Source organism: Crotalus tigris, unplaced genomic scaffold (assembly GCF_016545835.1).
Source record: "Crotalus tigris isolate CLP2741 ecotype Arizona unplaced genomic scaffold, ASM1654583v1 scf7180000020963.25688851:1431469, whole genome shotgun sequence".
NCBI classification, from domain to species: domain Eukaryota; kingdom Metazoa; phylum Chordata; class Lepidosauria; order Squamata; family Viperidae; genus Crotalus; species Crotalus tigris.
Window position 1 is genome coordinate 795,287 of NW_024098281.1, and position 22,527 is coordinate 817,813.

General features: G+C 54.1%; 2 protein-coding genes and 1 long non-coding RNA gene across 3 annotated transcripts; 2 read left to right on the plus strand and 1 right to left on the minus strand.

Annotated features, from left to right (window-relative positions):
* The first annotated feature begins 5,295 nt into the window (after nt 1-5,295).
* On the plus strand, nt 5,296-10,060 carry TAF1C (TATA-box binding protein associated factor, RNA polymerase I subunit C). Its single transcript, XM_039369056.1, has 11 exons — nt 5,296-5,716; nt 5,833-5,903; nt 6,110-6,333; nt 6,436-6,567; nt 6,660-6,777; nt 6,938-7,009; nt 7,342-7,477; nt 7,635-7,763; nt 8,040-8,217; nt 8,327-8,464; nt 8,990-10,060. Exons 1-11 carry the CDS (start codon nt 5,330-5,332, stop codon nt 9,991-9,993), a joined length of 2,589 nt encoding a protein of 862 aa, XP_039224990.1. The 5' UTR covers nt 5,296-5,329; the 3' UTR covers nt 9,994-10,060.
* A 44-nt stretch (nt 10,061-10,104) lies between these two features.
* HINT2 (histidine triad nucleotide binding protein 2) lies at nt 10,105-11,541 on the plus strand. Its single transcript, XM_039369057.1, has 5 exons — nt 10,105-10,241; nt 10,396-10,530; nt 10,632-10,736; nt 10,929-11,001; nt 11,388-11,541. Exons 1-5 carry the CDS (start codon nt 10,176-10,178, stop codon nt 11,477-11,479), a joined length of 471 nt encoding a protein of 156 aa, XP_039224991.1. The 5' UTR covers nt 10,105-10,175; the 3' UTR covers nt 11,480-11,541.
* A 1,642-nt stretch (nt 11,542-13,183) lies between these two features.
* Nucleotides 13,184-16,532, minus strand: LOC120319795. Its single transcript, XR_005559838.1, has 2 exons — nt 14,847-16,532; nt 13,184-13,437 (listed from the first exon to the last, which is right to left on the minus strand). It is a non-coding gene; the product is annotated as an uncharacterized LOC120319795 (long non-coding RNA).
* Nucleotides 16,533-22,527: the final 5,995 nt, after the last annotated feature.

Genomic DNA, 22,527 nt, shown 5'->3' on the forward strand with positions numbered 1-22,527 from the left:
GGTCTCATCAGAGGAGTCAGACAAAGAGTGTCTCTCCCATAAAAAATATGGTGAGACGTAAATTGCAGAATGCCATACCGGCTCGGACGTCGCCCGGGTTAACAAGGTCTGCGCTAGATATGGAGTTCCTGGATATCTGGTGAAAAATGGGTTACAGGACTCAGGACTGTTGGCTGAGCAACCAGGGCCAGCAGCTGCAGAACTACTGGAAGAAAAGGTGTTTACCCGTCGCAGATACACAGTGATGGAAAACAAAGAAATAATGATCTGTTACTACAGATCAAGTCCAACAAGAAGAGGATATCTAAAATGAATGCACCAGTTCTGGAAAGAACAACATCCAGAATCAGAAATAACAGAACAGAGACTAGCAGATCAACGCCGATTTATAACACGAAATAAAGTATTCACAGAAACAGAATTGGACGAACTGCAAAGGTTTACCCAGGGCAAAGAAATCAAAGCCTTACCAGAAGTAATTCAGAATGTAGAGGCAAACCAGGGGGAGTTGGCAGTGAAGGAATCCAGCAGAGATATACAACTGTTCTCATTTGGAAACCAGGCACCTCTTCCTCAGGAAGAACAAAACCCTCTAACTAAAGAAATAAAAGAATTGAAACAAAGAATAACTGAGCATCTAGAACAGCACAAAAACAACAGAATAAGGCTGCCTGCATTGAAGCTTGTTCCAAAGAAACAGCTAGCACAAGCATTAAAAGATGCAAATACTGCAATATCAAGTATAAGCACCAATTCACTGCAAGAAACAAACCAACTAATGTACAGCACAGCTGCAGTTATAACAGAATACCTGGGATGCAAAATCAACAAAAAAGAAAAACAAACAAACAGTGCACCAGAAAAATGGAAGGTTAGACTAGAAAATAAGATCAGCAAGTTAAGATCACATGCAAGCAAGCTAGAACAGATGAAAGAAAAGAAGCTGAAGAACAAGAAGACCAAAGAATACCTAATCAAGAAATACCACTTAGAAACAAGGAAGATCAAGGAAGCACTGGAAATAATAAAGCAACAAATAACAGCTATAGCCAGGAAAATCAGTAGATATGAAGCTCGAATTGCAAACTATAGGCAGAACCTCCAATTTCAATCCAATCAGAAACGTTTCTACCAATCCATCAATGGAGAAACTGCAAGGAATCAGTCAGTACCTGACAAGGAAGAAACAGTGCAGTTCTGGAAGCAGATATGGGATAACCCAAAGAAATACAACAAGGATGCGGCTTGGTTAAAAGAGGTGGATGCAAATAAAACAGAAGTTGAAATGAAAGAACTAGTAATAACAACAAAAATGGTAGAAAAAAGAGCAAAGAAAATCAAAATTGGTCAGCACCAGGTGAAGATGAACTGCATGGGTTTTGGTTGAAACATCTAACTGTTATACACCCACTCATTGCCAAGCAGTTCAACAATATACTACAAGGAGGAGAAATTGAAAAGTGGCTAACAACTGGGAAAACCTACCTAATAATGAAAAATCCAGCAAAAGGGGCAACACCAGGTAACTACAGGCCAATTACCTGCTTACCAACAACTTTCAAATTACTAACTGGTGTGGTAGCTGATGCAGTACAACAGCATCTAGTTGAAAACAATCTCTTTCCACCTGAGCAGAAAGGAAACCGCCCCAATAGCAGAGGAACAAAAGATCAACTCCTAATAGACAAAATGATCTTGGAAAACTGCAAGAGAAGGAAGACCAACCTGAATGTGGCATGGATTGACTACAAAAAGGCATTTGACTCTCTGCCACATGATTGGATAATAAAGTGCCTAGAAATAACAGGAGTCAGTAGAAACATCAGAAAATTTGTGCAAAGATCGATGGCACAATGGAAGACACAGTTGCAGATCAATGGTGAGAGGCTGGGAGAGGTTAATATCAAGAGAGGAATATTTCAAGGAGATTCATTATCACCATTACTATTTGTTATTGCACTGTTTCCTCTGTCAACAATACTGAATAACTCAGGACATGGCTATCAAACATCAAAAACATCTGCCAGACTATCCCACCTCCTTTATATGGATGATCTGAAGCTGTATGGAAAAACATCATCTGAAATAGAATCGCTGCTCAACACTGTCCGTATATATAGCCAAGATATTGTAATGGAGTTTGGCTTGGACAAATGTGCCACACTTACTATCAAACAAGGAAAAATAGTGAAAACTGAAGGAATCAAGATGCCCCACGAAAATAACATTAAGAGTCTGGATGAGGAAGAGTACTACAAATACTTGGGTATCCTTCAAGCTGACAACATCAAGCACACTGAAGTCAAGAAAAAGATTAGAGGTGAATACATCAAGAGAGTGAAGAAGATCTTAAAATCCAAACTCAATGGAGGAAATACCATAAAGGCAATCAACACCTGGGCAATCCCAGTCATTAGGTACACAGCTGGAATAGTGGACTGGACTCAAGCAGAACTAAAAGCAATGGATAGGCAGACCAGAAAAATAATGACAATGAATCATGCCCTTCATCCACGCAGTGACATTGATAGACTTTATCTACCAAGGCAAATAGGTGGGCGTGGAATGCTACAAGTACATCAGATGGTTGAAGAAGAAAAAATGGCTTTGGAAGAATATCTGAAGAACAATGATGAAGATGCACTGAAATTAGTATATCAGGAAGGCTTACTAACTACTGGAGAGACCAAACTGGCCTACAAGAAAGACCAAATGAAGAACAGAATAGAGGCATGGGAAGACAAAGCACTACATGGCCAATACATGAAAAAAATAGCTGGGAAAGCAGATAATAATAAAACCTGGCAATGGCTAAGAGCAGGAAAATTGAAGAAAGAGACCGAGGGACTAATTCTGGCTGCACAAGACCAAGCCTTAAGGACAAATGCATACAAAGTCAAAATTGAGAAGACAGCAACAGACAGTAAGTGCCGCCTATGCAAAGAAGCTGAAGAAACAGTGGACCACTTGGTAAGCTGTTGCAAGAAGATTGCACAGACTGATTACAAGCAGCGGCATGACAAAGTAGCAACAATGGTGCATTGGAAGATCTGCAAAAAATATCATTTGCCTGTAAGCAAAAACTGGTGGGATCATAAAATAGAGAAAGTCATAGAAAATGATAAAATTAAACTGCTCTGGGACTTCAGAATTCAAACAGACAAGCACCTGCAACATAACACCCCAGACTTAACAATTGTCGATAAGAAAGACAAAAAAGTCTGGATAGTGGACGTGGCAGTGCCTGGAGATAGCAGAATAGAAGAGAAAGAACTGGAGAAGATAACAAAATACAAAGACCTACAAATAGAAATAGAAAGACTGTGGCAAAAGCAAGCAAGGGTAGTACCAATAGTCATAGGCTCCTTGGGTGCAATCCCAAAACAACTGGAGCACCACTTGAACACCATTGGCATTGACAAATTCGCTATTAGTCAATTGCAAAAGGCGGCCTTATTAGGAACTGCTTCCATCCTGCGACGATATCTGTAATACCATCAAACATCCACATCTGCCTATCCCAGGTCCTGGGTAAGGACTCGATAGGTAGACAAAATGCCAAATTCAGTCTGAACATCTGGCTGACTGTGCGATGATCGATAATAATAATAATAAAGTTGGAAGGGACTTTGGAGGTTATCTAGTCCAACCCCCTGCTCAGGCAGGAAACCCTACACCATTTCGGACAAATGGCTGTCCAGTCTCTTCTTAAAAACTTCCAGTATTGGAGCATTCACCACTTCTGGAGGCAAGTTGTTCCATTGGTTAATTGTTCTGTCAGGAAGTTTCTCCTTAGTTCTAGGTTGCTTCTCTCATTGATTAGTTTCCACCAGTTGCTTCTTGTCCTGCCTTCAGGTGCTCTGGAGAATAGCTTGACACCCTCTTCTTTGAGACAGTCCCTTAGATATTAGAAGTCTGCTATTGTGTCCCCCCTCGTCCTTCTCTTCATTAAACTAGACATACCCAATTCCAGCAACCATTCTTTCTTTTTTTCTTTCTTTCTTTCTTTATTTATTTATGAGACTTATATACCGCTTTAAGTGCAAGCACTCTCTAAGCGGTGTACACCAGTAAGCAATGTATATATATATTTACATTGCCCCCAACAATCTGGGTCCTCATTTTACCTACCCCGGAAGGATGGAAGGCTGAGTTAACCTTGAGCCGGTGACATTTGAATCGCTGACCTGCTGAACACAGTCAGCTAAAGTGGCCTGCAGTACTGCACTCTAACTGCTGTGCCACCTCGGCTCTTTATATGTTTTAGCCTCCAGTCGCCAGGCTTGTCCCATTTCCCCTCTCCCATTTCCCCTCTCCCATTTCCCAGGAAGATATGTCAAATCGAAAGAGGAAGAAGGTTAAAATGGTTACATCACAAAAAGCCCCGAGGTTCCCCCCTCCCACCAGAATGGCAGCCTCCGGATAGGGATCTATGGGGACCTGACAGGCAATTTGGGCTGTGTGAGCGCAGACCCTCTGTCACGCACAAGTGGGGGGGGGGTGGGACCAGTTAAGGAACTGCCTGGAAGAATTGGGGTGCCTTGCAGGACAAGAATCTCCAGGTTGCTCCCTGGAAGCAGCAGAGGGCCTCAGCCTTCCATCCAGGAGTCCCGCTGCCTGCTGCGCTTGGCTTTGGGAATTGTCTTCTGGGCATGGAAGAAAGTGTGTGTGTGGGGGGGGCTTGGCTGAAAGAGAAATTTTGTTCCGATGGTCCTGAGCACCGACAGGAGACAGGAGTTCTCTGGCTTGTGGGTTGAACGGCTGCTTCCTTCCCCCCAAACTGGCCAGCATTTCTTTGCTTTGGATTAGGTGATGGGGGGGGGGGAAGAGTGGAAAGAAGGGGCTGAGCGATGGCGGGAGAGGAATGGCTCCAGGCCGGCCCGGGTGCAAATGGCCTTTTTCTGCACCCGAACTTACCTGTGAAGGAGAACAGCGCTAATCGGGGTAAGGGGGGGTGGGAATGCTCCGTGTTTTCTGCTCTGCTTCCTTCGGCTGGCTGGAAACGATCAGCGTGATGCACGCCCGTCTGTTTCCTTCCTGGACGTCGCAAGGAAGCAAAGTCGTAGCACTTTTCCCTTGAGAGAAAGCTTTCGGGCTGCTCAGCCCCGCCGCTTTTTCGTCCGCCTGTCTGGCCGTCTGGACTCGCCAAAGGCGAGCGATTCTGAGCTTTGCGGGCGGACGGCGGGCGCTCGCAGCTGCGGGGCAATTCGCCCCGCCCCTCGCTCGGAGATCGCCGGCGCCGCTTCTGGCCGCCAGGGGGCGCAGGCGCGACCGTCGCGCGGCGGCTCCAGGCATGCGCGGCCGGGCAGTCTCGCACGTTTGCGCGCCCATGGCGGCTTTCCCTGATGCTCTCCTGCCCGGCCTCTTCCGCCCGGGGCCGCCCGGGCGCGAGGGTCCCGGGGCCGGATTGCGGGTGGCCGGCTGGGGCCAGTGCGGACAGGTGGGCGTCGCGGCTAGGGAGCCGGGAGCGCCGCCGCTCTTCCTGCCCCGCCGCTGCCGGAGGGCGCGGGAGAACTGGCTGCCCGCCGAGGCCGCCCCGCTGCCGCTGAAGACCCCGGACGCGGCGCCCCGAACCGCCGGCCCGCCCGCCGGCCCGGCCCTGACCGCCCTGGTCCCGCAGCTGGGCCGGCTCTTCCTAGACCACCCGGAGGCGGCTTTCGGGGCCACGGCCCGGCTGCTGCACCAGCACGTCTACCTGGGGGACTCGACGAATTGGGTGAGCGCACGGGGGGAGGGGGGCGGCCGGCTGCTGCTGCTTCTCCTCCATGGAGCCCTGCGGGGAGGGGATCCCGCCGGTTCCTCGTCACCCCCGCCGGCCTCTCTCTTCCGCAGCGGAGAGCCGGAGGCGTCTGCGGGATGACCCGCTTTCTTCGTGCCTTGGAAGGCCCGACGCGAGGCGGCAGGTAAGTGCCTTCCGCGGGGCGAGCGGCGGGGGGATCCCGGGACGTGCTCTCGGCCAGCGAGCCTGCTTCCCCGAGCCGCCCTCGGGATGGGAGGTGGTTCGTTGTCCCCGCCCGTCCGGCCAGGCCCTCCCGAGGATTCTCCCGTTGCGGCCGTCGGGGAGGCGGAACGGCGTGTGACTGGCGGCTGCTCTGTTGTCCCGTTCCAGCCTCTCCGGCGTTGCCTCGGTGTGCCGCGACTGGCTGTCTGAGCTACCCCTGAAGCTGGTGGCCGAGTGGCTCCACGAGGACCTGGCCGAACGGCGGCGGCGCCTATCGTTCGACGACACCCCCACCGGCGGTGCCTTGGCCTGGCTGCCTGACCGCACCCCTGGAGAACCCACACGCCGGGGTTGCCTGGTGTTCCCAGCCGGGGAGGCCAAGGACCGGCTCTGTATCCTCCGTGAGGAGGGGATGGGGATGGGGTCCAGGGCCGTGGCGCAAGGGTGTCTTCAGCCCCCTTTGCAGCAGGGCTTTTCCTTAGCGGCTGCTGCAGGCTTCCAGGAGGCGGTCCTGAGACCAGCGGCCAGCAGCAATGCCCTGAGACCTGAACTCCGTGGCTGCCCCGCCCAGTTCGAGCTGAACGGTGCAGTCCGGCAAGTGGCAGCCACCCACCTGGAGGGCAGCGGTGGGTACACCAGGTCCCGGGAAGGTTGGCCATGCTCTGCTGTCCTTGCTGCTCCAGTCCTGAAAGGGGCCTTTCTGTTCCACCCATCCCAGACTTCTTGGGGGTCCGCTCGGACCATTTCTGTGCGGCATGGAGGCAGCAGCGTGGAAGGGCTCCCACCCCTCTGCAAGTGGTTTGCACAGAAGCCCCCTGCTCTTCCATCACAGTCAGGTACATGGCCTCTCTCCAAGGGGGGGCTGGGGTGGGGGGTGGGGGTTCATGGAGCTATCTGCTGGTGGGACAAGGGGACATGTGTGGGGGGGTAGGGGCAATAGACCTGGCCAGGAGGATGGTCTTTCTGCCCTTCCCCAGCCCCACTCTCTCCTTGCAGCCCCCACCTACCCGGCGAGCTGTCCTTGTGCACCCTGGCAGGGGAGCTGTACCTGTGGAACGTGGAGACGGGGTGAGCCAGGTCAGGGCTGATGGCCTTTATGGGTGGGGCCCCAGACTGAAGGGCTTTGGTGGGGGACTCTTGCAGCCTTAAGGGGAATGTACTGCTTAGCTCTTCCGGGCCTGGGGGGAGGGGAATGAGGTTCAAGCAGCTCTGGCCCAAATGTGATGATGGGGGGAGCCAGAGAGAATAGCCAATGGGTCAAAGAGTCTCCCCTGAACACGTTGAGCGGGGGGGGGGATGTGCTTTGGCCCTGCTGCTTCTGAAAGTTGGGTGTTGCTCTCTTGCCAGCAGGCCAGCTTTTGGTTGCGAAGGGGGCAGGGACTAACCACGTTTCCCACCAGGCTCCGACGGCTGCACCAGGACCGCGACAGCCTCTTCTTCCGGGACCCTTCTCCTTGGCGCTGGAGTGAGTTTTCTGCCCACCCACGAGTGCTGACATTTGCCGACCGCACTGGCCTGAAGGGTCTCGACCAGAGGGTAAGGCTTGAGTGGGTGGGGGGCAGGGGGTGCCCCTGAGCAGTGCTGCTGGCTGCCGACCCTTCCCCCTTGTGATGGAGGGGCTGCTGGGAAAGGCCCTGGGCCCAGGGGGTGGGGAAGCCCCACCTGGCTGCTGACCTTCCTGGCCTCCCCCCAGGTGTCCTCTGGTGGCTGCTTTGAGCTCTTCAAGATAGGGAGTGAAGCAGACTGCCAGCGTGGGGAACGCCTGGTTCTCTCCAAGTACTTGGGCCATTCAGAGCCCTTCCACCACTTAGTGACCACACAGGTAACAGGGAGCGGTGTGTGTGTGTGTGTGTGTGTGTGTGTGTGTGTTTGGGAACTGGGGGCAGCTGTGGGCACCTTCTGTTGCGCAGACTGGGGCATTCCCCCGACCTCTCCACCTTCTGCAGAGGCTGCTAGGTCGCCTTCCCTGTTGTCTCTACCCAGCTGGCATGGCTTGGCAGAGGCAGGCGGTTGGTTCCTTGGCTGGAGGGTCCTTCTGTCTGGAAAACACCCCCCCCACACACACACACATACACTCTGCAACATTCTTCCTCCACAGTTTTCGGTCTTTGTGCTGGACGAACGCTTCCCCCTGGTGCCTGTCCTGCGCTGGGAGCACATGATGCAGTGGCCACCCATCTACGCCCACCTCACGCCCGCCGGGGCTCCACAGCACAACCACAGGGTGCTCCTGAGTGCCCACCATTCTCAGGAGCTGCTCCTGCTGCAGTACTCAGGTGAGCACAGGAAGCAGCCCCTGCGCCTTTCACTGTCCCCTGTCACTGGGGCAATTATGTCCTGGGGGCTGCCGGACTCTGAGGTTGCTGGGCTGGGCTGTCTCCACAGGTGGCCACAGCCTCCCTTGCCAGCTCCAAGGTGCCCCCCAGAAGTTGCCATCCATCAAGGAGTGCCTGCCCCACTTCCCTGTGCAGGTGCCTGTGAGGCAGAGCGCCCTCAACCAGCGTCTCTCCGTCCCCACGACAGGTAGGGGCCAGGCAAGGAGGTGGGGCTGGCAGCGACACCAGATGGAGGGAAACGGGCTCTGCATTCCGAGGAGGGCTCTGGGTTGCCTCCCTGCAGCTCCAGAAGAGAGGCTGCCCCCCCCCCCCAAATCCAAGAAACAGGCTGGCTTCTCTTGCCTTTCTGCATGTGATCAAGCATAATCTAATATACTTTGCCATCTTCATGGCTGGGTCCATGGGGGGGGGGGGGAGGAAAGCATGTGATGACATCTTTCGTAGGAGTCATGGCCTCCCCCCCAGATGGTCAGGCTCCCCTGCAGATGGTCCTCTTCCCCTGGGCTCAACGGAGGGCATCCTCCTTGGTTGGTCAGAGACCTTCCCTTCTTGTGAAAAGAGGGGCTGGGGCTGGCCCCGAGCAGGTGGGCAGGATACCATGTCTGACCCAAGCCTTTGAGCTGTCCCTCTGCCATTCCCAGCTGGGCTTCAGGAATGAGTCCGCCCCTCCACCCCATCTCATCCCTCCTCTCGCCCCCCCTCCCCGATCCAGGCATTGCAGCAGCCCTCGGTCAGCAGGACGGCATCCAGACACTGCTGGTCTTCCAGCTTTCTGAGGCCGGGGACCTCTTCTACCAGCCGCTGCTCCCACAGGCCAGTGGGGAGGAGGCCGGGGGGCACGCTCCCACTGACTTGGACCCGGAGGCCAGCTTCGGAGATGCCGTGGTGGACAGAGCCTGCCAAGAACCCAGTTTTCCAGATGGAGCAAAGACAGCTAGTAGCCCAGTAGCCGCAGCCCTCTACCGGCGCTGGCTGAGGGCCTGGAAGCGGGCCACCCCACACGCCCAAAACTGGCAGTTCCCTCCGGCCACGCTCAACCAGGGCTGCCTCTTCGCCCACCGAGAGACGAGGGGAGTGGAGGGGAGTGTCCCGTCCTCTCTGGAGGCTTCCCACTGCCTGCGCATGGCCATGCAGGAAGAGCGACTCTTCTGCTCCTGGGGGGACGAGAGTAGGGTCCCTGTGCCTCCTGTCTCCCTGGGGCCCCTGGGAGAGCTTGGCCAGCGGCTGGCAGCTAACTGGGCCGGCGATTGGGTGGCCTGGTGGCTGGAGAGGCTGGGCTCCACCAAGGCCCGGCAACAGGCGCTGAGGGAGAAGCGGAGGCGAGCCAAGCGGCGCAGGGGGACGCAAAGCCTGTCCGGCAGCTTCACCTCCTCCACCAGCTACCAGTCAGAGCTCAGCGACTGGTCCGGGAGGGACAGCAGGGCCCCCAGGTCCCCTCCGGCTTTGCCCATGGAGCCCCCCCTCCAGGCTCCCCCAGCCCTGCCGCTCAGTTCCCAGGAGGACTCAGAACTGCTGTCCTCCCAGAGCCTGAGCGCTCGGGGCATCCCCAGGGAGCGTCGCCAGACCCTGCGAAGGTACCTGGCGGTCCTGGACCAACCCCCGGAGCCGCCTGAGGACGACCTGCCGGCCAGCCAGTCCTCAGCCCTGGGCAGCAGCCAGCGGGGCCCCTCCTCTTCCCAGGGACCCCAGCAGAAACGGGCCCGCATGGGCTTCTGAGTGGGGAGGGGGTTGCCTGTCTGGGCACAGCTGAGCACCTGGTGAATAAAGTTGGCTCTTTCTTAGCCATGCTGGTTGTCTTGCTTTTTGGAGGGGGGGGGGCTGCAATCCTTTGTCCTGCCGCCAGGTGGGAAGGCGCGGGAGTGCGCTTGCGCTTGGCAGAGGGGGCGGCGCTAGTAGGCATGGCGGTGGTGGTGGCAGCCGCGAGGAAAGCGCTGCTGGCTCGTGCCTGGGGGCGCCCCGGGCAGGTAGGGCGGCGGAGAAGGGCTTTTCCGGAGCCCACCTGCGGGATTTCCCGGCCTGCGTCCCCGCTGCAGTGGGGAGGGGGTGAACCGCGGGAACTTCCTCGAAGGTCGGCAGGCTTGGGCCGCAGCGGGTGACCGGCTGCCGTCTGTCCGGCAGAGGAGCCTGGTGGCACGCGGGCCGGACGAGGAAGTGGAGCGGGCGCAGTGCGCGGCCGAGCAGCCCGGCCCCACCGTCTTCAGCCGGATCCTGGACGGTTCCATCGCGGCGCACTTGCTCTATGAGGACGACCAGGTGGGCAGCGCAGAGGGGGCGGGCGGGGGTGGGGAGGTGCGGCCGGAGGGTTCTTTCCCCCCCCCCCCCGGGCGCAGGAGGCTCACCGGGCTTTCTCGCAGTGCATGGCCTTTCGGGACGTGTCGCCGCAAGCTCCGGTGCACTTCCTGGTGATCCCGCGCCGCCCCCTCGCGCGCCTCAGCCGGGTGGCCGCGAGCGACGCCCAGGTGAGCGGGGATCTGGCCGGCCAGGCCAAAGGCGGGCGGGCCCTTGGTGAACCCGGGGCCATCTGGGGTCACTGGCAGGGAGCGGGGCTTTCCGTCGATGCTTTCCTGCTTCGTTGCTGGATTTCAGTTCTGAAGCCTGGCGGGAGGAGGGGCTGTGCGACCACCACTCGATCTCCTTCCCTCCCTGCCCAGCTCCTGGGACACTTGCTGGTGGTGGCCAGCCAGACAGCCAAGGCAGAGGGCCTCTCGGATGGCTATCGAGTGGGTGAGTAGAAGGCTGCCTGTCTGGGCAGGAGCAGGACCAGGAACAGTGTCAGGGACGGGGGTGGAGGGCGGGGGCTGTCTTGCCTGATAATTCCTGAGATCCAGTGAGGGGAGACGGATGCGCTCAAGTTCTCTGGAAGGGGCCCCCGTTGCTGGGCTTCCTGTCTTTGGTCCTCTGAACTCATCCTTTGGATCTGTTTTGGACCTCGAACAGGGCTTTGCTGAGAAAGATGTCTCCCTCCCCACGAAAAGTGTGCAGGGGGCTGAGCTGGGAAGCCCCACTGTTGTCCTGGGGAGGGGCTGGTCCTTCATCCTGCTGCAAGGGGTCCTGGCACTTGTCCATTGTCGCCTTGTGCCCCCTCCAGCCCTTTCTCCCTCCTCTTGCAGTCATCAACGAGGGCAAGCATGGGGCGCAGTCCGTCTATCATCTCCACCTCCACGTGCTGGGGGGGCGCCAGATGGGCTGGCCACCCGGCTGAGTAAAGCTGCCCTGGACAGAAGCTGTTCTCAATAAAGGCCTGCGCTGGACGGGCTGCAGGGAGTCTGCGTGGGTCTCTTTCTTCCCAAAGGGTGGCCTTGCTGGCCGTGGCTGTTTGGCTGATGGGGACCGTCCAGAGGCCGCAGGGCTTTGATTAGATTGGGAGTTGGAAAATGAGGCAAGTAAACCTTGTGAAATAGCAATGAAAAAACACACAAAATGTTCAGGAGCCACCCTGGCAGGCCCCCCTCCCCCCACTCTGTCTGGGGACTCACAGCTGCTACTGCATCTTCTAGGGCTTGGCCAAATGACCGTGGGGGGGAGGGAGGAAGACCTGGGGCTGGATTCTGAAGTAGACACCCGGGAACTGGTGGACAAGGGGATGTTCCTCCTCTCCAGCCACGATGGTTTATTTATTAATCAGATTTCTAGCCTGGTCACCTCTGGTTGGCTTATTTTTATTTATTTTATTTTTAAAATTTATAAGCCGCCCCACTCCTGGAGGACTCTGGGTGGCTAACAATAAAAACACATAAAACATAACAAAACAAACAGTACAAGAACAGTCATCCAGGGGTCAGATTTTATAAACCCCAGGCCTGCTTGACATATAAAAAAACATAAAATCAAGAAATAAAACCCAAAAGAGGAAATAGAACAGTGTTTCTCAACCTTGACAATTTTAAGGCATGTGGACTTCAACTCCCAGAATTCCACAGCCAGCAATGCTGGCTGTGGAATTCTGGGAGTTGAAGTCCACATGCCTTAAAATTGTCAAGGTTGAGAAACACTGAAATAGAAGAAAGCCTGCATGAACAGGCCTTTGGGAGTACCAGTGCCTTTTTAAAGCAGAGTTCCCCACTATTTCTGGCTTTGCACACTGGATGGGGGGGGGGGAATGGTTCTGCGTGTGCCTGCCGCTCACTTAAATGGAGCACGTTCTCACCTGCTTGCGCAAGTGAGGATTCGTGTGCACACACGTGTGCTCTCCAGCCATTTCCGCAGCCTGGTTGCAAAGCCCTCATGGCCCACAGGTTGAGGACCCTTGTTTTAAAGGCCCTCAAATGGTGTGTGGGGGGGGAAGAGTTGGTTTCTGGGGAGAAGTTTTTTGAGAGGGGGTGTGCAGATGATGAATTTTATAACTACACATCTTGTGCCACGCTCTTGGCAGTTCAGAATAAGGACACCTGACCTCAAACTGACAGGTGACCCTGACCAGAGGTTTCACGCAGGAATTAAATAAAAGCTCTGAGGCTCAGCTCACACATGGCCGTCTCTTGCCAACATTGATGAGCCGGCTCTGGAGAAAGGAGAACCGCCCAGTGCTGTGCTTGTGCCACCAATTTATTTACTTCATTTATCAGTTATAGCAAGTACAAGCTGTCCACAAGCATCAACAACACTCCTGCCTGAAAAAGGGTCTCCCTAATCCAGGGGTAGGTAACCTTGACTCTTTTATGACTTGTGGACTTCAATACCCAGAATTCCTGAACCAGCCATGCTGACTCAGGAATTCTGGGAGTTGAAGTCCATAAGTCATTAAAGAGACAAGGTTGCTTACCCCTGCCCTAACTCATTCTTTCTGGGACCCTCTGTAAGAAGCCCAATCTCCACCTGCAGGGAAGGCCCTGTGATGGGGAAGGGGCATTGCTGCCTTCAGGCCCAGCACACACACCCCTCCCCCAAGCAGGCCACCATCATTGCATGGATCCACCTGGCCTTCCAGGTAACCTGAGCCAGCCAGGAGGGACAGGAATCGGAAGTTCACGAGTCCTGGGTCTTCTGCTCAAGGGCTTCCCAGATCAGCCGGCAAGATCGGCAGACCCAGACCCAGCAACTGGGCCAGCTTAGTCCAGCTGGATCCAAGCCGCTTCCTCTGCCAGATGCCTACAAAAAATCCCCACGGGAGCTCAGCAGGTGTCCTTGAGGCTCTTCCTCCCAAAAAGGGTTGCTGGTTGTCTGCACAGAGGTGAGAAGAGTGGAGAAATTAGTGTGTTTAGGTACATACAACCCCACAATGTTAATATGGCACTTGCACATCCCTGGTTGGACTTGCTGTTGCATTGCCTCCCCCCCCTCCCCATGGTGCTTGCTCTAGGCATCTCTTGCTGGGTTCAACTGAGCCATGAAAAGCTTCAGGTGAGCCGTTCACTCCCAGGCAGGCCCTTCTTGCCTGTCCATGCCAGGCAGCAACTAGCCACCTTCTAGGTGCCCAGCAGGTCCTTGGGCAGGGCTAGGCAACTTTGGCCTTTTATGACTCATGGACTTCAACTCCCAGAATTCCTGGGAGTTGAAGTCCATGAGTCATAAAAAAGCCGAGGTTGCCTACCCCTGTTCTTGGGAAACATCTCAAGGGCCCTCTGAAAGCCTTCAGGGTCCTGCCAAGCTCCTGATCCATCATCCTGCAGGAAGAGGGAGCCAGCACCAGCAAGCCGAAAGCCTTAAGGAGGATCTGGCTGTGTCAGAACACAGGTATTCCTCCAACCATAGATTTCATCACAACCGCCCTGAGAACTAAAGTAAGTCAGGTGTGTGAGTGCTGACAGGTGTGGAGTCATCTCCCACCCACCCCCAGGCATGGAATCTGGTACAAGGTGGGCCTGGAAGGTGGAGATGGCGAGCCAGGTCACCTTCCTTTCCAACAGCAGCCAAGCAGGAGCTGAGCGTCTGGGTGCCACCAAACCAGGCTTCTTCATGGGCTTTTGCTGTAGTTCCTGGCAAATGCACATCTGGGAGGGGAAAGCGGCTTTGGGGCATCTCCCCCCGGGGGTGAGGGCAGTGGCAGCCCTTAGGCCCCTGACATGTCTCTGTAGAGGGCTGAAAGGAAGGCTTTGCCACACCTGAGTTCTGCAGGAGAAGCCCAGGCACATGATGGTGCACATCCCATCTCTGTCTTAAGGTCTGAGGAGCTGATAGTGGGAGGGCAGCCCTTTATATAGTCTGGGCCTGATCTTTTCAGCCTCCCCTGCCCGATCCAGTGAACCCAATTGGGGGCTTCCAAGAAGTGCTTGAACCCCATCCAAAGCCTGCTTCCCAGCAGCCTTGAGCAGATTCAGGCCTTCCAGTGCCAGTTCCTATTGAGCAGAGCAGCTGTGCCTTCCGGGGGGGGGGCTCCTTCCACCTAAGGCAGTGGTTCTCAACCTGTGGGTCGGGACCCCATTTGGGGTCGAATGACCATTTCACGGGGGTCGCCAAACAAGGCTGTCTGCCATTTTTCCCCCTTTTCTTTGGCCACGCCCCTGGAACCCGGTGATGTATAAGTGGTTGGGGGTCACCACAACATGGGGAACTGTATTATGGGGTCGCGGCATTAGAAAGGTTGAGAACCACTGACGTAAGGATTGCTGCACACTTTCAATGCCCCTCACCTGTCCTTGATCACGAGGTTCTGGGGAGCCGCAGGAAGCTCTGTAAGGACTGATGGGTTGGAAAAGGGCACGGCACCCGAGAGTTGGCAGCAGAGTTCAAATTCATAGGCAGATCTGGGCTACGCTGACCTGCCATTCTGTACTAATGCAGAAGTTCAAAGCAGAAGCTGGTCAGAAGAGCGAGTGAGGGCCGGTGTCCTTAGGGGAACTGAAGCATCAATATCCAGTGTCCCCAAAAGGGTTTTCCCCCCACAGTGCTATGGCCAGCCAAAGATTTGTGCCAGCAAACTTTCCCAACAGGTGTCCCTGGATAATATTTGGGTGCAAGAGGGCACAGGTCTCTCAGCACCTGCTGGAGGCTGGGTTCACACAGCACTCTTAATCCAGATTCAGTAAAAAGCCTCAAAATGAATTTTTTTTTTGTACAGGTAGTCCTCCCTTAATGGCCACTCATTCAGTGACTGTTGGCACCTACATTCATGGCACCTACTTTGTCCAACATATCCGTTTAGTTAGCACAGTTAGGGTAGTTACATTGATTTGGAAAAAATAAGCCCAAAAAGACAAAATTGTGCATATCAGCTGACTAGTAATAACACAAACATCCAAAGTCCTTGTAGCTGTGGCTGTTACAGCACGTGATCACAAACAATGCGGTTAACTGATCCACATTTCTGACCACTGCACATCCCACAGTTCTGAGCATAACGTGGCCTTCCCTGCCAGCTGCCCACAAGCCAGGTCAAGGGAAAAGCTGACAAGAAGTTGCATGTCGCAGCCATGTGGCATCCTTAACTGCTGGGGTGATATTGAAGTCATGTGTCATCTTAATGACTGTGCCTCTTAGCGATATATTTTCTGGTCCCAATTACCTTTGTTAAGTGAGGGCTACCTTTAGATAACGGAAGACATCACTAAAAAGTACCATAAAGTATCAAGCATATGGTGTTCACAGCTGCAAAGCACAAATTTTGCACAACTTTGGAGAAAAGACACAATATCTTGATTGGAGAATATGTATAGCAGTGGTGAAACTCATTTCTATATACAACAGAAATTTAGCAGAATTTAAGAATGGCAACGCAAATACAGTGTGCTTTCTAAAGTTTATGTTAAAAAATAATAATTTATATGCCGCTTCACTCCCAGCGACTCAGTACAAAAGCTACAAAAACAACACAAGACAAGAGAAGGATGTTGGCCCAGACGATGAACCAAGAGAAGAGGGAGGGAAGGAGGGCTTCAGTGGTCCTTGAGTCTGGGTGCAGAGCCAGTCTTTAGGGCCCTTCAAAATCCCAGGAGAGAGTGACCTGTTAAAATTGGGGGAAGGGAACCTCGCTCCAGAGGGCAGGGCTGCTGGGTCCCCACAGGGGCATTGCTGACTGCAGGGCGCTTGGAAGGCCCCAACCAGCCGGCCATCAGCACGAGAGAGGCAGACATTCAACACTTCTCTATACTATCTGGGTGGATTTTTACCATTTACAGATAATATATACTGGAGATTTTGGTACCGCACTGAAAGGATTATACGTTGTATGATGCTTTTATATCATTTGTTATATTGAGCATCACTAGTGTATGTAATTCCTGAAGTTGAAAATCAAATACTTTGGCCACGTAATGAGAAGGAAGGACTCACTGGAGAAAGGCCTAATGCTGGGAAAGATTGAGGGCAATAGAAGAAGGGGACGACAGAGAATGAGATGGCTGGATGGAGTCACTGAAGCAGTAGGTGTGAATTTAAATGGACTCCAGAAGATGGTAGAGGACAGGAAGACCTGGAGGAACGTTGTCCATGGGGTCGCGATGGGTCGGACACGACTTCGCAATTAACAACAACAACAACAAGTGGTATGTAATTCTCATTAAGTATTGATATTCTTTTGAATCTGTCTTATTTTTTATTAAAAGTTTTTTAAAAAAATTACAATGTAAACCCCTCCCACCCCTTCCCCCCTCCCCCCCTTCCCAGAGCTGATTACAGGGTAACAAATAAACAAACATAATCTATCTAACGTAAACCAACTATACTATCAAACAAAACCATAATGCACTTTAACTCCTTTTCAAAACAAATATTAACAAATTAAAACAAAAATAATATAATTAAAACTATTAATAATTATCTAACATCTACACATATGCAAAATACTTATCAGTTTCATATTTCTTTTGAATATTATTAATCCATCTTCTCCAAACCATAATATATTTTTCTTGTGATTGATCCTTCAAATAGGCTGAGATTTTCGCCATTTCTGCTAAATTAGACACCTTAAGTATCCTTTCTTCCAAGGTAGGCAGTGAGTTTTTCTTCCAATATAGCCCCACCAATAATCTTGCAGCTGTTATAAGAATCTTAAACATTAAAAGAAAAGGCAGCAGCAATGTATGGTTAAACACATGGCTGGAATCCAATAAACGCCTGAATTCAAGGACCTGGTCTGTGTATTGCGGGAACAGGGTCTCTGTGGGAAGACAGGAGAAGTGAGCAGGGAACTCATACCCGACGGTCAGTTGGGGCACCTCCTTCCTTGCCTCTCTGGGGCGGGATCGAGTCCCGCGGCTGCAGGGGGCGGGGGAGTCCACCTCCCCGCCCCAGCCTGGACTATGTCAGGGTCTCCTCCTGTGCCTGTCGTCACTCGGCTGCCTTTCCCTAAGCAGCCCACCGGGAACCCCTTACTCCGCCCCAGCGCGTCTAAATTTAGCCGCTTGGCTCGAGGCTTCGCCGCGGGAGGAAGGCCGGCGGGGCGAGGTTCGGGCCCTGCGGGGAGCAGCGCGGGATGAAAGACCCTCTTGTTCTGGCGGAGTGGGCCGTGCGCGGGACGGACGCCAGGGGGCGCTGCTGCGCTGCAAGGAGAGCGGAACGAGCCCGCCCGGTTCCCCAGGGGAGAGGCGGTTCTGGCCGACCCCTCCGCGCTTGGGGGCTCAGGTGGGCCGCGCATCTCCGGCGCCGCTCAGTTTCTGCGGCTACCCTGGACATGAGGAACCGGGAGCCAGGGGGAGCCCAGGATTCCCACACGGGGTCCCCCGCGACCAATTGCCGATAGGGAGCCAAGGGCTCACGCGGGTTTGGGACCGGGACCTCCGGGCGAGGGGGGGGGGGGATGGAGCAGGCTTGAAGGCTCGTCTCCAGCGGTCTCTCCAGACGCGTCTCGCCTCCCTCCCACCGGAGCCTTTGGCTGGGGTGGGCCTGGCCGTCGAAGGGCGCAGGGAGTCCCCCTCGGACGTCCCCGGGAGGCCATGAGAGTCCCTCCCTCCCGCCTGTCCCGGGCTCGGGCTCCCTTTGAACAGCCTCTTCTCTTGGAGCGATCGGCTACGTGCAGACCGATGGCCAAGGCGAAGAGCCAGGCGGCAGATGCACCCGCCAGAAGGCCCTTTCGCCCCCCCCCTCCCGCTCTTCGCCAGCCTGCAAGGGGAGCCGGGGGCCTGGAGCGCTGCGGACGTGCTGCCTGCAATGGAAGGTGCGTCTGTTGGCCGCCAATTAGGGGCCGCCCGCCCGGCTAATAATAGCCTGGCCGGCGCTGACGGGCAACCCCCCCCCCCGCCATCGCCCCGCGGCGCTACCCTCCGTACTAAGCCCGAAGCGGGCCAGCAGCGCCGGCTAATGGTGGACTCCGCCGAGTTGCTCCGGTTCTCCGGGAGCGGCTGGCAGAAGCACTGAGGAACTAGGCCCCATCGTCGGTCCGGCCGCAGGCGGCTGAATGCGCTGCTGTCCCACGGGGTTCCCGGGAAGCCGGCCACGGCGTCGCCGAGCTCTCGCCCCCGTACCCCGCCAGTGAGCCCTTTGCCCGAATCGCTCCTTAGAGGAAGCGCTTCCCTGCCCAGCCGGTCCCCTGATGCCGACGGCCGGGCTCCCAACCCAAGCACGAGGGAGGCCGTATGGTGGGGGATCGAGTGTAGAAGGCGCTGCTCTCACACGAGCGCAGGGAAAGGCGAAGTTTGGGCTGGGCCTGGATCCAGCCTCCCTCCACCAGCACCATCTAGTCCAGGGATAGGCAACCTTGGCTCTTTTATGACTCGTGGACTTCAACTCCCAGAATTCCTGAGCCAGCATGGCTCAGCTTGGAAACTCTCCCTTTCCCCTCAGCATGGCTGGCTCAGGAATTCTGGGAGTTGAAGTCCACGAGTCATAAAAGAGCCAAGGCTGCCTACCCGTGGACTAGGCCTACCAGTTTCTGATAATCTACTCCTGTCAGGCTTAATAGACTAGGCCAGGGGTAGGCAACCTTGGTTCTTTTATGACTCGTGGACTTCAACTCCCAGAATTCCTGAGCCAGCAAGGCTCAGCTTGGAAACTCCCTTTCCCCTCAGCATGGCTGGCTCAGGAATTCTGGGAGTTGAAGTCCACGAGTCATGAAAGAGCCAAGATTGCCTACCCCTGCAATATATGAACAAAAAGAAGAAAACCAAAACATCTAAATTGAAAACAATAGGGAACAAACAGCTTCCGAAAACAATGACCCTATTCATGCACCCGAAGAGGAAGATCGATGGAAACTTGTCGCTTTTAGAAGAAACCAAGTGCAAAGCCCCTACTATCTACCCTAGTATCCAGTGAAGCCCCTCTGGAACTAACAACTGCTTTCATAGCCTCCCTCTGGAAGAAAATATACAGACCCCTATAAAAGAGCAGTCATCAATAGTTTCTAATAATCGCACAATCCACCATTCCTGTTGACAGGAAGTATAATATTCCACACTCTCCAAGGAAAAAAGCGAATATTGGCGATAGGAAATTCAATTCTTTGGGGAACAGAAACTATAGTCTGCAGACTAAACAGTCAGTCTAGGGAAGTATGTTGTCTCCCCTGGAATAAAAATCAAAGATGTAATGGAGAAACCTATTAAAATAACCAACCCCATGGATTACTACCCCTTTCTTCTCTTATACATAGGGACTAATGATACAACAATGAATCTAAAAACAATAACAAGAGATTACGAGCAGCTAAGGAAGGTAGTTGAAGAATTAGGAGCTTGTGGTGTTTTCATCTATACTTCCAACAAAAGGCCAACATCCAATGAGGGAGCAAAGGGTTTTAGAAATGAACCACTGGCTTAAAAACTGATTCCAAGCAAAAACCACTAGATAACCAATCATATAAGGAAGTAGGGAGTAAAAAGGAGGAGGAAGGAGGAGGAGAAGGAGGAGAAGGAGGAGAAGGAGAAGGAGAAGGAGAAGGAGAAGGAGAAGGAGAAGAAGAAGAAGAAGAAGAAGAAGAAGAAGAAGAAGAAGAAGAAGAAGAAGAAGAAGAAGAAGAAGAAGAAGAAGAAGAAGAAGAAGAAGGATGGAAAACCCAGAAGCAAAGTAGGAAATATAAGAAACATACCCAAGATCCATAAAGGACTCAAATGGCTATATACGAATGCTCGAAGCTTAGGGAACAAACAGGGTGAACTTCAAATACTAAAGGGTCTCTTGCTTGAGCAGGGGGTTGCACTAGAAGACCTGCAAGGTCCCTTCCAGCTCTATTCTGATTGATTGGTTGTCGACAAGGGATGGCCCTGGTGGCCTCAAGGGTCTGAGGCAACCAAACAAGGAAGCTGGAGGTTCACTGAGAATGAAAAGGGCCACCCTTAACCATTCTTTTTCTGATCCCCCCTCCCCCGGTCTCCTTAAAATAAAGTATACCTGACTACAACTTGGCTTGGTAGTAAATACCTAAATACATTAAAGTGAATTGGTTTGGGAGGTCCTCGCAGTAGCCCAGAAGTCACATTTAAGAAGATGGGCAGTGCCTGGCTCAAGAGTAGCCCTTCGAAGGAGACCATAAATTGCGCATGAGCCAGCAGTGTGCTGCAGCAGCCAAAAACAGCCACCTTGAGCTGCACCAACAGAGGCACAATGTTGACATCACGGGAAGCCAGTTCTGCTCTCCGCTGCACTGTCAGATTGCCCTGAGAATCCTCTCTGCAGCTGTACAGCCACCATACGGGAGGGATGGTGAGGAACAGAAAAGAGTCCAGAGGAAAGCAGCACGAATGGCGAGGGCCTTAGAGCAGACATGTCAAACACAAGGCCCGGGGGCCAGATGTGGCCCGCGAAGTGGTTTCATGTGGCCCGCAAAGCCATGCTGGAAATAGGGAACGGCCCCCGCTGCCTTGGCCCTGGCCCAGGCCAGCCAGGAGCCAATGTACAATTTTGTGGTGGCCATCAATGCTGAAACGGATTCAGTCTTAGCTCCACAAGGCCGTTTAGAAACACCGAGGAACCAGCCCCTGCTGTGTCAGCCCCGCCCCCTGGGTGCATGCTGGGGAGGTGTCACCCTTTGTGAGGAATGAAGAAATGGACCATGCCTTGGCGCTTGCCCTGGTCCCACCCCCTTCTGCCAGAGACCCTCAGATCTGTCCCACTCCTGCCCAGGCCCCCACAGGCACCCTTGATACGAACAATGTAGAGCTGGCCATGCCCACCCAGTAGGCCACACCCACCCTGGCCACACACACACACATCCCAGAGGGCAACCGCAATGCTGATGTGGCCCTCAATGAAATTGAGTTTGACACCCCTGCCTTAGAGGCTAAAGAACCTGACTGACAATGTGCAGAGAATCCATTTCTGCAAGTGGGGCTCCCACCACCTTCACAATTACCAAACATTTTACCAGCATCAACGCTCAGGGGAATTTAAACACTTTTACTGGCAAATGTTGTGCAGACACATCATGATAGCAGTTTGAAGATGTTCCAGCCTGTCCCCACTTGCAACGGGGCCACCTCGCTGAGAGCCTCGCCCTGTCGCAGGATGGGCATGGAAGGTGCCAATCCCCAGGCCACGCAATCTGCAGCACCAGAAGGGCATCGGCTGGGCAGCAGGGCAAGCGGCTCCAAGCAGACCCTCCACTGGTCCTTGGCCCAACTTAAGCACTGGCCTCCCACGCAAGTGCTTCAGAGCAGGCTCCTGCAGGCCTCCAAATGGCTTTTCCCCTTCCTTGCTGCTGAGGTGGGTGGAGGAATCAGAAGGAGAGGCGCTGTTCTTGTCCCAGCTGTTCTTCTCCCACTCTAGAGGAGCTTCCCACCTGCCTCCCAGCAGGCTGGCTGTGTCTTTGCATGCTACTTTCAGGATGGCTAAATGGCATGCAGGCCACTTAGCGAAGCCAGTGAGGGGCCAAGGTTGGGCCAAAGAGGGTGCTGGCTGCAGTTAGCCCCACACCAATGACAGGAGCCAGAATCTCTTCCTTCAGGAGGAGAAAAGGGCAGTAAGGACGCTCCTTGGGCCTCGGGGCTGCAGGCAACAGAGCCCCCCCCCCCGCCTTCAGCCCTTCTTTCTCTTCCTTCTACTTTGGATAGAAGCAGTCTCTCCTCTCCCTTGGTGCATGAGTGCATGTACACACACACACACACACACACACACACACACACACACGCACGCACGCGCACAGAGACACATGAGGTTAGAGGACAGTCCAACCTGTCTCCACGGACCTGGACAATGTGTGACATGTTAAAAACTGGGTGGACTTTAAATCGCACTGTCGCAACTGCCCTCTTGCCTTCTTTGACCGTATTCTTACGGGTTTCCCTGTGCTATTTTACCGAGGACAAGGAAGCAACGACCCCCGTCCGACGCCCACCAGATCCCCCAAACCTCTAAGCGAGCAGCAAAAGTCAGCACAAGCGAAGCACGTAAGAAGCCACCCGCTGGGCCTCCGCTTCTGGGGAGGATGTCGGGGGGAGG

Coding starts and splice junctions, on each gene's coding strand:
- HINT2 (XM_039369057.1), top strand. CDS start 10,176: ATGGCGGTGGTGGTGGCAGCCGCGAGGAAAGCGCTGCTGGCTCGTGCC. Junction 10,737..10,928: donor TGGCCGCGAGCGACGCCCAG/GTGAGCGGGGAT, acceptor CTCCCTGCCCAG/CTCCTGGGACACTTGCTGGT. Junction 11,002..11,387: donor CTCGGATGGCTATCGAGTGG/GTGAGTAGAAGG, acceptor CTCCTCTTGCAG/TCATCAACGAGGGCAAGCAT.
- TAF1C (XM_039369056.1), top strand. CDS start 5,330: ATGGCGGCTTTCCCTGATGCTCTCCTGCCCGGCCTCTTCCGCCCGGGG. Junction 5,904..6,109: donor GGCCCGACGCGAGGCGGCAG/GTAAGTGCCTTC, acceptor GTCCCGTTCCAG/CCTCTCCGGCGTTGCCTCGG. Junction 7,478..7,634: donor TGAAGGGTCTCGACCAGAGG/GTAAGGCTTGAG, acceptor GCCTCCCCCCAG/GTGTCCTCTGGTGGCTGCTT.